This window comes from Salmo salar, chromosome ssa20 (assembly GCF_905237065.1).
Source record: "Salmo salar chromosome ssa20, Ssal_v3.1, whole genome shotgun sequence".
Classification (NCBI taxonomy): Eukaryota; Metazoa; Chordata; class Actinopteri; order Salmoniformes; family Salmonidae; genus Salmo; species Salmo salar.
The window spans coordinates 48,385,200-48,400,724 of record NC_059461.1 but is presented as its reverse complement, the minus strand read 5'-3'; the positions used below and the strand labels follow the sequence as shown (position 1 = coordinate 48,400,724).

The 15,525-nt window shown below is 40.3% G+C and overlaps 1 protein-coding gene and 1 non-coding gene across 2 annotated transcripts; both read left to right on the top strand.

Moving 5' to 3' along the window:
- Positions 1–5,208: 5,208 nt before the first annotated feature.
- On the top strand, positions 5,209–5,295 carry trnastop-uca (transfer RNA opal suppressor (anticodon UCA)). The gene has a single exon. It is a non-coding gene; the product is annotated as a tRNA-Sec (tRNA).
- Positions 5,296–5,762: 467 nt separating this feature from the next.
- mrpl28 (mitochondrial ribosomal protein L28) lies at positions 5,763–7,830 on the top strand. Its single transcript, XM_045703524.1, has 6 exons — positions 5,763–5,904; positions 6,212–6,528; positions 6,636–6,788; positions 6,926–7,060; positions 7,272–7,358; positions 7,510–7,830. Exons 2-6 carry the CDS (start codon positions 6,241–6,243, stop codon positions 7,603–7,605), a joined length of 759 nt encoding a protein of 252 aa, XP_045559480.1. The 5' UTR covers positions 5,763–5,904; positions 6,212–6,240; the 3' UTR covers positions 7,606–7,830.
- The last annotated feature ends 7,695 nt before the right edge of the window (positions 7,831–15,525 follow it).

Sequence of the window (15,525 nt, the reverse complement as noted above, 5' to 3'; positions counted from 1 at the left end):
ATTAAGTCACATTAAAGTTCACTTGTTTCAGAAGGCATTTCTGCCCCAAAAATGCATTTTGATTAAAAAAAAAAATTACGTTCAAATGGCTCACCTGTGGAGTAGTGACACTCACATATGCCTAATTTCCTGAAACAAGTCATAATTTCAAATACTCTCTCTATATCACTTGCTTGCCCTCCATTTTGTAAGAAATACATTTGTTAAAAACTGTTAAACTATTGTCTTTCTCTCTCTTTGAGTCAGCTACTCACCACATGTTATGCACTGCAATGCTAGCTAGCTGTAGTTTATGCTTTCAGTACTAGATTAATAATCTGATCCTTTGATTCGGTGGACAACATGTCAGTTCATGCTGCAAGAGCTCTGATAGGTTGGAAGACGTTCTCCGGAAGTTGTCATAATTACTGTGTAAGACTTTGGAAGGGGGTGAGAACCACGAGCCTCCTAGGTTTTGTACTGAAGTCAATGCACCCAGAGGAGGACAGAAACTAGTTTCCTTCGGCTATACCATTGTCACGTCCTGACCAGTAGAGGGTGTAGTTGGGTCAGGACGTGGCAGAAGGGAGTAAGTGTTTTATTGTTTCATTCAATTTTGGCCGTGTGACTTCCAATCAAGCACAGCTGTAGAGGGTTGTGGTTGATTGGGAGTCACACATCAGTTGCCTACGTTTCCGTTGTGTGGTGTGGGTAATTGTGCTTGTCACTGTTGTTGCACCTGACAGGACTGTGTTGGCTGTCAGTTTTGTTGTTTTGTTAATTGCATAGTGTTCGTAACATTAAAAATGACGAACCCTAACTCCGCCGCATTTTGGTCCACTTCTTCCATAGACAGCCGTTACAACCATGGTGCTATCCTATAGAGTGCTGTTGATGCTACTGTAGACCTTCATTGCAAAATAGTGTGTTTTAATAAACTATTTGGTGACATGTTTATATTTAGAATAGTTTTATCCAAAAAGGATAACTTTTGAAATGTTAAACAATTTTCATTTTTATGAAACTCACTGAGGAGGATGGTTCTCCCCTTCCTCCTCTGAGGAGCCTCCACTGGTAAGAATACTGTAACATGTTTTGTGAATTTACATGCATTACAATATGTAATTTACTGTACATGAATTAGTAAAGCATAGTGCATATCCTGCAGACTTTCCGGTTTTCATGGTGAAATGTTCTCATACTCGAATTGACAGTTGATCTTTTCAGATTGGGCTGAACTAATCTGCAGCCTCTGCCATGGTAAAGCCTCTGTTTACCACATGGTCAACGACGATGGCCCGAACTTCACTAGACACAACAGTTCCCTGCCGTCTGCCTCCCTCTCTCTGATGTCCACCTCTTTGACAGAGCCCATGCCCACCTCTCTGGCGGCCCCATGTCCACGAACTCTTTGATTTCTTCCTCTCCCTTCCTGTCTACCCTGCTCCATGTTGAAATCAATTAGCAATAACGAGTAGTCATTATGTATAGTTATCATGCATCATACATGTAATTTAGATGTTTATACTTTACAAACACACATTTTATTTCTGTAGTTCTCAAAAGCCATATATAGTAGACAAACCAGTTTAAAATCTATAGGTCTACCAAACAGTTAAGTGGTTAACCATCAAGCGCAGTGATGGGCAAATGTATTTAAACAAATGAGAAGAGTATCATATGAAAAGTATTGTGAGTATTGCATTGTGAAAGGAAATTACTTTATATGAAAGTTATTTCTAGATGAAACACTGATTAGGTTTGGTGAAAAAAGTTACTCTGTGATTTTGTGTGGTTTACTTATTCAATTAAATATGCTTAAAGTTTTTTTTATGCTCTGTTTTAAGTTTTATACTAAGAGTTGTGAAATTGTACCACATACTTGTGAATATAGTACTAAAGGGATAAAATAAATGGTAAAGCTGAAGGCATTCTGAATGAGTATAGGAAATGACTATAGGAAAAAAGAACTGGCTCTATGGATACAAAGAACAAATAACTTCTAAACTTGTTCAACAATGTTATGAAAACACTGTAACCATCTGTTCAGATAACCAGCAGTGTGTATTCATAGTTGCCAAGGGAAGCCAGGCTTCCACAAACGATTGACCAATAATTTTTTTAAATAAAAGTATATTTAATCTGTGTTTTCATAATTTTCCTTCAATTCGCAAGAGACTGACTGTATCTCACTGGAGAAAGCATCCAAGCAAGCGAAACAGCGCCCCTCTGTCTCCGTATGTGTAGGCCATCTATCTGATGCGGTCTGGTCATAATGAGTATGACATTGTTGGCACCCATAGCATTGAATGCAAGGGTAGCCAGTGAGCATTTGGCCTAACTTAATTAAAAAAAGTATAAAATAATAGCCAATCAGTGTTGAGCTAAACTGAGTCAGCTCAACTGTGAATGGTCCTGGTGCACCAAAAGAAAGTGTCAAGGGAAGCCAGTTTGGATATGGCTTCACTCCTAACACATAAATACGTAATCGATAGAAACAACTTCAATTGAGACAAATTTAATTGTTGCATCTCGTTGTGTTGTTGTTTGTACTTTTGCTTTTACTTAATTCTCTGTACTGGCCAATGATTATAAAGGCTATTCTGACCCAACCATAAAGTGCATTGTACCCTGGACTGAGAGGATGGAAGTTCAATATGTATGTAGCTAGATGTAGAAGGCTAATGTTAATTAGTTAACGTTGCCCATGAAAGGAAGTTAGGCTAACGAGCAAACATTTTAGCCAGGTAGCCTAGGGCAACAACAAATAAAAGCTTGTACTCTATGACAGAGTCATACACTTTTTCATCCGCATTAAAGAGAGGAGGATAGCATTGGCTTTTCTCTGCAAGTAGGGTGAGTCAACAGGTTTTTCTAGTTGCATGAACACACACACAAATCAGAACCATGGACAGACACATTATATTTCATTTACGTTGATTGGACCAAATTGTTTTAGGTATCTTTTAGTTGTCACTGTATTTACACTAAGCATAGTTGATTTCATGATGTTGAAATGTTGCAGTTGAAATGGTGCTGGAATAGTGGAGGCAGCTACTGTTTTCTTTGGGAATTGCAGTAACTCTCCATGGTTCTAAATTAATACTTTCTTGACCTTGAACTTTCTTGACCATGCTATAGTGTAGGTCATGTAAAAGTTTGTTACATGCAATATGTTTTGTGGATTTCACCAGACAGAGCTTGCTCTCTGGTTTTGTGATGAAACAAAGGTGTGGTTGAATTTATTCTGCCATTGTATCTTCGTATTGTCTCGGCCTTAGGCATATATCACAGTCGCAAGGCATATGAACTAACAAGTTATAGAGCATGCAATGCAATTTTCACAACACATAAGTTGTAATATGGCATTCTTTTCTGGCTTGGCTTCCCCAGGGATTTTACTCTATGGTGGGCTTTTGCACAGTTGGGGCACCATCTATGGTGGGACAGTGGGCAGGCTTCTGCACTCTATTTATAAATGTGTTTCCCTCTGCCATATGATACACCGAAAGCAACTGGCAGCAAAGACCTGAGCACAAAACTTGGAGATATACCGCAGCATTCAACACCATGGGCCAGAAAAGTTTGAATACATTGGCCATGCTGTAAATCCAGCATTACTTCTGCCGCGTTCAAAACAACTGGAGGTTGGAACTGGGAACAGACTTCAGTGAGCTCAAGACATCTGGGAACTCTGAAAAAACGAGCTCCGACTGGGAAAATGCATATTGAATCATTTTGAACTTCATCCAACTCTCAATTCCAACTTGGGAAGTTGGGCATCTTTCTGGAGCTCCGACTTTCCAAGTTGGTATTCAGAGTTGGATGACGTTCAAAACAATTTTCTCCAGTCGGAGCTCGTTTTTTTCAGAATTCCCCGTTGTTTTGAATGCGCTGTAGTTGGAAGTCAGAGATGTATTTCTTAATTCCCAGTTCCGAGTTCCCAGTAGGTTTGAACGCGGCATACGATGCTCCAACGCGACATACCCATCTAATTGGTGGTGGTGAGATAAGAGACCGTATGTCAGACTAAATTGCAATTGACTAACATAGCCCCACATTAAAAAGTATGTGATGGTGAGTTGAGAAGACAATCAGAAATAATGTTAAAATGTTTTTCGATTGACTGCCATAGCCCCAAATAAAATAGTAAAAATTGGTTCTTTCACATTGTTGGGGTCACAAGAATCAAAACGGTGTGGTGGCGGGCCAAATCAGTTTGTGAACCCCTGTTTTAGTATATACAAATATACAGTACATGCGTGATCCTGAAATATCATATGGATTGCTTTCATAAGGTTGTGTGCCAATCTTCATCGAAAGCGCTGGAATAAAATAATTTTAACCAAAGACATTCTGCTTCCTTTGTGCACAAAACATGTCTGAAATGAATGAACCCACAAATGAGAAAACCAAAGTCATGTTCTTCCTACGTTAGAGACACTGATTACATAGCCTAATGTATTTTTATTTTTTATTTTATTAAAATGTAACCTTTATTTAACTAGGCAAGTCAGTTAAGAACAAATTCTTATTTACAATGACGGCCTACCCCGGCCAAACCTGGACGACGCTTGGCCAATTGTGCGGCGCCGTATGGGAATCCCAATCACAGCCGGATATGATACAGCCTGGATTCAAACCAGGGACTGTAGTGACACCTCTAACACTGAGATGCAGTGCCTTAGACTGCTGCAACCACTCGTGCATTTTGTCATAATTTCTCTTTATGGTGGGCAATTCTACCTTCAGTGTCCTGCCAACCACATGCAGTAAATAGGCCTACATTTACAGTATTTTTCCTAAGATACCTCTCTACAGAGATAATAAAGTAAGATAATTAGGTGGGTGCTTACATTGGTCCTATTTCACACATGAGACACCCTTGGGGAGTTGGGTCAGAGCCAGGGATCAGACATTATTTATTATTTGACGGTGACCCTGGATACAGACTATAGAAACTCCACCCCTTATTTATCAACCAGCCAATAAAATCTGAGCTATTTTGCATTATTTCGAAAAGCCCTCCTTTAACAACAAATTTCGTTTAATATTTGTATTTCTTTCATTATAGAGTCAATAAAACGCTTGTTATTTTCAATGGAGCAAATGCTTACATTCCTTATACTAAATAGCATGGTTGCTTTCGCCACAAAATTTGGTCACCGAGACTGAAACACTTATGTACACTGTCAGGTATAAATTGTCTTTGGAAACTCACTATTAAATGCCCGGATGAGCCTCGGTGGTCCGAGGTGCAGGCTTCAAACCTGTAGCTGCTTAGCGGCAGAGTGGTTCAATTCCACCTTTCGGGCGTAAATTCTGAGGGTCCGTTACCTATCGCAATTCATCGCAATTCGCTAATAGAGAATTCTACGCAACAACAAAAATCAGTTTGTGATAGTGCTCTTGAAATGAAATGGCTACAGTTGTTAATACTTCACGTCTGCTCTTGTTGGAAGGTTTTATTTCAACCTAGTCATTCTTTCTGATATATTTGAGTCATGCTTTCTAATACAGTTTGGTATTGATGATGAAAAGTAGCCTAGCGGTTACATTAGAGCGTTCGGCCCGTTACTGAAAGGCCGTGGGTTCGAATCCCCGACCCTTGAGCAAAGCACTTGACTGCTTCTGCTAAATGACTAAAATGAGATGACCGGTCAATCAAAAGTCAGATGCTGCGCGCGCCGCGGCCCACATTGTGTGCATCTTTCAACGAACCAGACCGGATGTACATAATGACTGGCAAGCCCAATAAACCAATCACCACCACGTAAACGTATTTTTTCTTAACCAATCAATGTTCTTCTTAGAGTGGGCGGGACCATCTTTTACGGAAATGTGTGCATGTCCTTGATTATGAAGTAACGTGGAGAGAAATAAGCTTCATCTGATGGTGTAATTTGTCGCTTATCCAATTCAAAGGTAAATTGCTATTTGAGCTGAGTAGAAACTAGTATTTGGCAACCATTTTGGAATTATATTATAAATGGCTTCATTGCTGTCCTATTTAGTGATCCCAACGTGCGGTATTGTTCGCCGTTGACTGCTGGACAATACAGCAGCAACATAGATAGCTAAATTAGCTAGCTACACCGACCTTACCTTGCTGTTGTCTAACAATGAGTTTAACACAAGCACATTTAAATGCAACGATATTCCTTTAACGAAATAAGAAAGGAACTGTAAATAAGACTAATCTTTGCCCTATGGTATTTTTATGTTTCCCCAGCTAGGCGTGTGTCAACACCAGCTCAGACCATGCCTCTCCACAAGTACCCCCCAAAAATCTGGGAAGCCATGAAACTGAAGCAGGGGATCTATGCCCGCCTCCCCAAACACTACCTCTGCTCTCTGGAGGAGACCACGCAGCCCACCCCGGTCCACTGGAAGGCCCTGGGAGTCAAGTACAGGGCCAACCCTAAAACAGGGCACAAGGAGCGGGTACAAGACGTCCCCATCCCCATCTACTATCCCCCAGAGTCCCAGGATGGCCTATGGGGAGGCGAGGGATGGATATCAGGCTTCAGATATGCCAACAATGACAAAGTGAGTACTATGCAGGGCATTAATTAACATTTGTTTTGTTCCCTGTATTCACATACACACTTTATTCTATATCTGAGCATGCATCCTAACATTGTCTCTCTCTTCAGCTCTCCACCAGGCTGGAAAGAGTCTGGAAGCCACAGCTGTTTACCAGAGAGTTGTACAGTGAGATCCTCAACCACAAGTTCACCATCACCGTAACGGCTCGCGCCCTAGACCTCATTGATGCCGCCTACGGCTTTGACTTCTACATCCTGAGGGTGAGAGAGGAGGCTGCATGTTGTCATCTTTAGCTATAGTGTGTGAACATATGTCAATTCTCCAACGTGCCGTGTTTTGAGAAGATGACACTTAACATGGGTTTCATCATCCAGTGACTTGATTGATTCTCTTCCAGACACCAAAGGAGGACCTGAACTCCAAGCTAGGAATGGACCTGAGGCGGGCCATGCTCTTGAGGCTGGCCTTTAAAGACACCCAGCTCTACCCAGAGGACCCTGCCAAGAGGGAGAAGATCTACACCAAGTACAAAGTGGGTTTGTTATGTTTTGGACCATGATGGTTTGAAGTATTAACACACTTTTTTTTGTCTTGAGCGTTCATCAAAGTTGCTATAGGAGATGATGCAGCAGTTCATAAAGTCAATGAAAGTGCTGCACAAAGTTTGTGGACAGTTAAAAGATCTCATTACATTGTCTCTCCCTCTCATTCTGTCCTCGCCCCTCTTCCCTTGCCACCAGTAGCAGTTTGAGATCCCTGCAGAGGAGGCTGAGTGGGTTGGCCTGAGTGTGGAAGAGGCCGTGGAGAAACAGAGACAACTGGAGCACAAGGTAACTGCATTGTTTCAGTCAATAAGAACAGGTGTCACTCAGTAATCACCCTGCCAGGGTAAACATGCACGGTCGATATCGACTAATGTTTTGGTTTTATCCGCTCTGTCCCATACTCTCTCTCACTGGACTCTATTGTTTTGTGTCCCAGGAGCCAGAGCCTCTGTTCAAGAGTTGTGTGGAGAATCTGGTGAAGGAGCTGGCCATCCAGAAACTCTCTGAACCACAGCTGGTGGAGAAGAAGTAAGGGTCATTTTCTGAGGAGCACTGACAGTGCTCCTCCTGTTGACAGTGACACTTGGTCCCATTGAAAGACCCTTATTAATTCAGGTTCTATTTTTCAGCAGCTAATTTGGACACATCTCCATCTGGGTTGTTACGATGTAAATATATTCCCATTTCTCTGTTTGATAGTGTGACTTTCCTTAATCAGTGATATATCATTTGTCTGAGGAATAAAATATTCACATTTCTTGATCTGTTTTTATTGATCGTTTGATGCCTAATCTAGACTGTCATGCTCCAGTTTATCCTCTAGGTGGAGGTGTTTATCAGTTTTTCAGTATCACAATTTAAGAAAGCTAGAAGACAGCCAGGAGCCTTATTTATCAAAGGTGATTGCGCACAAAAAATACTCTAAACCTTGCTTGTGGCAGTTTTCCCACAAAAGTTGGTATTGATAAATGTTGAACTTAATGGGAAAGTGTGCGTATCGCAGGTACAGTTCATACAATATGCAGAAGACACATTTTGGTTGAATGCATTGTTGTGCAACTGACTAGGTATTTCATTTCCCCATGCGCATTCACATTTTCTAGTGGTTGAACAGTTGTATTGCAAGCAAATATTGTTATTTTGGAGGAAGTGGAGGTGTTTGATTCATGTGTATTATAATAATGGTAGGCTAATTAAAAAGAATATGTAGGTCCAATTATAAAACGGATACATTAGGAGATCAGAAAGCAGCATGAATCCTAATATGTTTCTTTTGCTTTTATTTGTTTTATAGCCTAGGCCTAAATCATTATCATATTGCAGGACATCTCTCCTTTTCAGTCATGACTGGTTTATTCCTGCTACACAACGAATAGGTAGTTCCACGAAAAGAGTGCCTTTTGCATCCCTTTTATATTTTAAGTGGAAATTGTGCACCAATATTAAATTTTAAAAGCCTGTTATTAAATGAAGTGCCCTTTTAATATAGACCGCATGGAGAAGTCAATACATCTGAATAAAGGCTTGCTAAAGTGTCCCTCAGTCAATTCCTCTGTTTCTCCATCATTGTAAAGCCCTAGTTATTTTGTTGCTTTGACAAATTCATTTCTGAAGATAATTATTTAGTTATTAATTTACGTCTCTCCCTAATTTTAAGGTCAACCCTGTTGTGGTAACTGAACTCGCTTTTTAAAATGAAACTATTCCTTTTTAAATATTTATTTAAAAAAAAACATTGAACATCTATTAGTCAAATCATGGTGTAAAAGCAGGTGAGCTGGTTCTACTCTTTTTGGCAATTTTGTGGTGGAAAAGTGAGCGGGTCGAGCATACAAAGTTTTTGTGAAGCTTGGATTCAATTGCCACTCCCTGTTGCACACAACAAGGTTCCATTCCCCCTGTCACAATGGGATTTGTGGCTGATTTAAGAAATCATCAACCTTGTTACTTTATTTGGCACTTAGTAATGTTTCTATATTTAACCACTTGCGTGTTCCAGGCGGAGTTGTAATCCTCGTTCACGAGTGCACAAATATACACTGAACAAAAATATAAATGCAACATGTAAAGTGTTGGTCCCATGTTTCATGAGCTGAAATAAAAAAATCCCAGAAATGTTCCTTATGTACCAAAAGCTTACTTCTCTAATTTTGTGCTAAAATTTGTTTACATCCCTTTTAGTGAGCATTTCTCCTTTGCCAAGATAATCCATCCACCTGACAAGTGAGGCATATCAAAAAGCTGATTAAACAGCATTACACAGGTGCACCTTTTGCTGGGGACAATAAAATGCCACTAAAATGTGCAGTTTTATCACACAACACAATGCCCCAGATGTTTTGAGGGAGCGTGCAATTGGCATGCTGACTGCAGGAATGTCCACCAGAGCTGCCAGATAATTGAATAAATTGAATATTCATTTCTCTACCATAAGCCATTTTAGAGAATTTGGCAGTATGTCCAACCGGCTTCACACACGCAGACCACTCGTAAGCACTCCAGCCCTGGAGCTCCCCATCTGGCTTCTTCACCTGTGGGATCGTCTGAGACCAGTCACCCGGACAGCTGATGAAACTGTGGGTTTGCACCAGCGAAGAATTTCTACACAAACTATCAGAAACCATCTCAGGGAATCTCATTTGGTTGCTCATCATCCTCACCAGGGTCTTGACCTGACTGCAGTTCAGCGTCATAGACAACTTCAGTGGGCAAATGCTCACCTTCGATCGCCACTGGCACACTGGAGAAGAATCCCAGTTTCAACTGTACCGGCAGACAGCATGTATGGTGTTGTGTGGGAGAGTGCTTTGCTGATGTCAACGTTGTGAACAGAATACCCCATGGTGGCGGTGGGGTTATGGTATGGGCAGGCATAAGCTACGGACAACGAACACAATTGTATTTTATCCATGGCAATTTGAATGCACAGAGATACTGTGACGAGATCCTGAGGCCCATTGTTGTGCTGTTCATCCGCCCGCCAACACCTCATGTTTCAGCATGAGATCCATGTTGCAAGGACCTGTACACAATTCCTGGAAGCTGTAAATGTACCAGTTCTTCCATGGACTGCATACTTACCGGACATTTCACCCATTTGAGCATGTTTGGGATGTTCTGGATCAGCGTGTTCCAGTTCCCACCAATATCCAGCAACTTCGCACAGCCATTGAAGAGGAGTGGGACAACATTCCACAATCAAAAGCCTGATCAACTCTATGCCCCTACCTTTTTTCAAGGTATCTGTGACCAACAGAAGCATATCTGTATTCCCAGTCATGTGAATAGATTAGAGCCTAATGAATGTTTTTGACTGATTTCCTTATATGAACTGTAAGTCAGTAAAATCTTTGAAATTGTTGCATGTTGCATTTTTGTTCAGTGCAGTATGGCTCTAATTTATCAATAAAAACATGCATATGCAGTAGAGGTCTTAACGGATAAACCTGTACCGAATACCTGAGACCTGATCTGGGACGTGAGCGGGTCCGGATCCAGAATTCTAAGTAATGTCACGGGACGGATCTGATGTGATTGTCATGGGCTGTAAGTATGTGTAATTTTAACTGATTTGTCCAGAAGGGTCGGTACAGATTTTCACAAGCTCTGTTAAGTTAGATGGGGAGCGGTGGTGAACAGCAATCTTCAAGTCTTTCCATTTTGAATTCAGGTTGTAAGACAACAAAATGTGGAATAAGTCAAGAGGTATGAATACTTTCTGAAGGCACTGTATGTTCCATACCACAGTTTGATAATTCCCAATCATTTGTTGCGCACACAAATCCTACAATCTCCACCTATGCCAGATTTTAGTACGAAATGTACTCACGGTTGATAAATGAGGCGACATGTCATCATCATGGCATTAATCTAAACACAACAGGCAATAGCCTACAGTAATTGAATCTTAAACAAATAAACTCATTTTTCTCATTACAATTTGAATATAACCCTCCTGTGTTATGTCCCACTCTCTCTCTATTTGTGCTTTTTGGGAGATTACAAGGACTAGAAGGCAAGATAGACTTCGTCTTATTTATACCACACACCCCTTAACTCACTTAAATGGCAGATAGACCACATACACCCATGTCTATGAATTCCCTTATATGGAACCAATGATATTATTGAAAAATAAGCTGCTTGGCTCTTCAGTAAACACAGTTTATTTTGTGGCTTTCGCTTTCGACTCCTTCAGTGTGCCAGCACATGTCCGCTGTAACTGTTTCCATAACCAAATGGTTTGTGGTTAAGACACTTGTTGGGCGGGGAGTCCCTGTTAGTTGGGGGACTCCTGTGGCTGTAGTAACCTAGCAACAAAGTATGAGTTCTCAACAATTACCTGTTTACAGGTTCATCCTCACCTTATAAGGATAGGCGATGTTGTATGCCAAAGACTTAAATTACCCTTACTGTAAATCTAATGTATGATGGCACTCGTTTTCCCCATAGGCCCATACCTTTTTTTTTTACCTGTCTTTATGCCATTACACAGGCAGAGTAAACAGTGATTTATACTATGTGTGGATCATCATTCAGGGAATATGCCTCTGCTGTGTGGTCAGTGTCTTGAGTGATTTGATTGTAAAGATAGTGAATGGAATGACAGTGTAGTATGATATAGATTTGAATATGGACATGTGACTTGAGAGCTTCTCAACTACTTTGAACTTGACGAGATGTGAGAATTGAGTGCTTTGCTCCATTCCCTTATGATTATATGCATACGCTACTGTTCAAAAGTTTGGGGTCACTTAGATTTTTTTTTTTAAGAAAAGCACATTTTTTGTCCATTAAAATAACATCAAATTTATCAGAAACACAGTGTATAGACATTGTTAATGTTGTAAATGACTATTGTAGCTGGAAACTGCCGATTTTTTTATGGAATATCTACATAGGCGTACAGTGGACCATTATCAGCAACCATCTTTGCAACTCTGCCTAAAAGGCCAGCATCCCGGAGTCGCCTCTTCACTGTTGATGTTGATGTTGAGACTGGTGTTTTGCGGGTACTATTTAATTAAGCTGCCAGTTGAGGACTTGTGAAGCATCTGTTTCTCAAACTAGACACTCTAATGTACTTGTCCTCTTGCTCAGTTGTGCACCGGGGCCTCCCACTCCTCTTTCTATTCTGCTTAGAGCCAGTCTGAGCGTTGTACGAGATCTTCAGTTTCTTGCCAATTTCTCGCATGGAAGAGCCTTCATTTCTCAGAACAAGAATAGACTGGCGAGTTTCAGAGGAACGTTATTTGTTTCTGGCTGTTTTTAGCCTGTAATCAAACCCACAAATGCTGATGCTCCAGATACTCAACTAGTCTTAAGAAGGCCAGTTTTATTGCTTCTTTAATTAGAACAACAGTTTTCAGCTGTGCTAACATAATTGTAAAAGGGTTTTCTCATGATCAATTAGCCTTTGGAAATGATAAACTTGGATTAGCTAACACAACGTGCCATTGGAACACAGGAGTGATGGTTGCTGATAATGGGCCACTGTACGCCTATGTAGATATTCCATTAAAAAATCTGCCTTTCCAGCTACAATAGTCATTTACAACATTAACAATGTCTAGGCTGTATTTCTGATCAATTTGATGTTATTTAAACGGACAAAAAAAATGTGCTTTTCTTTCAAAAACAAGGGCATTTCTAAGTGACCCCAAACTTTTGACCGGTAGTGTACATGTTTCCATTATGTCATTGACTGACAAGTAGGTTGGTGGGGAGGTTTATAGATTTCTAGTTTTACTTGATAGACCTATAATAAATTGAAATCAAGCACTGAGTATACAAAACACTAAGGACACCTGCTCTTTCCATGACATAGACTGACCAGGTGAATCCAGGTGAAAGCTATGATCCCTTATTGATGTCACTTGTTAAATCCACTTCAATCAGTGTAGATGAAGGGAAGGAGACAGGTTAAAGAAGGATTTTTAAGCTTTGAGAGAATTGAGACATGGATTGTGTATGTGTGTCATTCAGAGGGTGAATGGGGAAGACAAAATATTTAAGTGCCTTTGAACGGGGTATGGAAGTAGGTTCCAGGCGCACTGGTTTGTGTCAAGAACTGCAACACTGCTTGGTTTTTGACCCTTAACACTTTCATGTGTGTATCAAGAATGGTCTACCACCCAAAGGACATCAGCCAACTTGACACAACTGTGGGAAGCATTGGAGTGAAAATGGGCCAGCATCACTGTGGAATGCTTTCGACACCTTGCAGAGTCCATTCCCCGATAAGTTGAGGCTGTTCTGAAGGCAAAACAAATCTATATTAGGAAGGTGTTCCTAATGTTTGGTAACATGTTTTAGAGGGACTGTTCATTATGAAAGTTGAATCATTTTGCGTTCAAACTTTTCCCCTATTGTAACCATTGTGGTTCAGGGGGTGACAACACTATCAGCTAAATTCAGAAGATAGTATCTTGTTTGCAAATTTTTTCCACACAACGATCAGCCAGTCAGCCTACCAGGCCAAAATCCCCTTGAATCCCCATAGAAACAGCTATGTAGGCCATCTCTAAACCACAACAACACCATAGACTGCATTTATACAGGCAGACCAATTCTGATATTTTGCCACTAATTGGTCTTTTAAACAATCAGATCGTTAATTTGGCAATAATTGGGCAACCTGTGTAGACGCAGCCTTTGTGACTGGTTGTGTTCATGTGGCCCATGATAAATTACAGCTGCTAAGTCCCACTGTGTAGGGCCATCAACATTCAGTGATCCCAAACCAGGGTTGGGTAAGGTACCTATAAATGTAATTTGTTTGACTAGTTACCTGTCCAAAACTGTAATCAGTTACGTCACTTTTGGATTACCTAAACTCAGTAACGTAATCTGATTACTTTCAGTTACTTTTGGATTACTTTCCCCTTAAGAGGCATTAGAAGAAGACAAAAAGGATCCATCATAGTGGTCTTTGACTTGTGGTCAGACTTGCTCTGGTGGAACAAAGTTGGGCCTTTTTTCAATGCTGAATTGAATGTCATTGAGGAAAAAAAGAAAGGCGTCAATGTATTTTTTTCGCAAACATCCTATCGGAATGTTAGTCATCCATGAAGTAATCTAGTTTTTAAAAAGTATATGTAATCTGATTACAATATTTTTTTCTGATAACCTGACAGATTACAGTTAGTTGTTTATAATCAGATTACATTTAATGGATTATATGTAATCAGTTACTCCACAACCCTGTCCGAAACCACTAGGAGGCAGTAGAGAGTCTGCTAAAATGAAGTGCAAGGGAAATGGTCAAGTTTTACCACTTCCAGGCCTTATCATGGCTCATCCTTATAGCAAAATCCACTCCTATAATTCTGTTATACGGTAATTAAATTTCATCCTTCAACATGATTTAAATGATTTAATCGTTCCACATTTAGGACAATCTAGTTTAAATTAATTCTATAATATTATACAAAAATATTGAATAACACGTCACAAAGATTCAAATTGTCTCACACACACAGGTTACGTTTTAACACCAGAAAAGGTGGAGAGAGGAAAGGTTAAACGTTGACTTTTATGTCACACATTCTCATTTGCATTCAAACACATTTGCAGAACAATACAGTAAGTGATGTGTGAGTAAGACGAGGAGATATGGGGATTGTTGTGTGGCCACACAGGACATTTCAACTCCCTCAATCAGCATTTTTATAGATGGGAACTTTCAATATCCAAGCCCCTTACTAGCTGCCAATGCTTTGTATTCGCTCACTTGCTTTGTCTTCCCACCATTGTCCTTATATTACAGGGAATAACCACACTGAGAGGGTAGCTGCAGGTTACACTCACTACTAGATAACCTCATGTCTATGCTTTCTTATGACTAATCTAAATACTGGGAAAAGCTCTTCTGCATGAATCTGTAGAAATGTTACGTTACAAAATCCAAAAGTTAATTTCTGGGCAAGTATGCAAATTCTCCGAAAGCTGCTGAGCTAGTTTTAAAGTGAATTCAGACCAAAGCAGGAAAAACTTGAGCATGTACAGTAGGTCTATAGAAATAAAACCATTCATGTGAGCGTGTATACTTTAGTCAAGTATGAAATGTACTATAGTCAAGTTTGAAATGTGTATTGGTTTTACCTCTAGTAATACTCATCAGGGTGTGACTAACTTTAGTCACACTAACTGTGTGTACATGCGGGAATGAAACTTTTGGCTGTGAGCCCAGTGTGGGGTTTCCCTGTGGCTTTATGCCACGCTTTTTCCAGTGTTGGTCAACAGTGAAAAAAGCACATTGTGAAATACACCTGCTCAGACTGGGCCTGTACGTCTACAGGAGGAGCAAAGAGACACCATTTAACTGGGATATTCAGCTTCTATGTTATTATTGAGCTTATCAAACACATGTACGTCGTCATATTGCAGTTCATATTGAAGCTCTCTCCACTGGCTTCCAGTTGAAGCTCGCATCCGCTACAAGACCATGGTG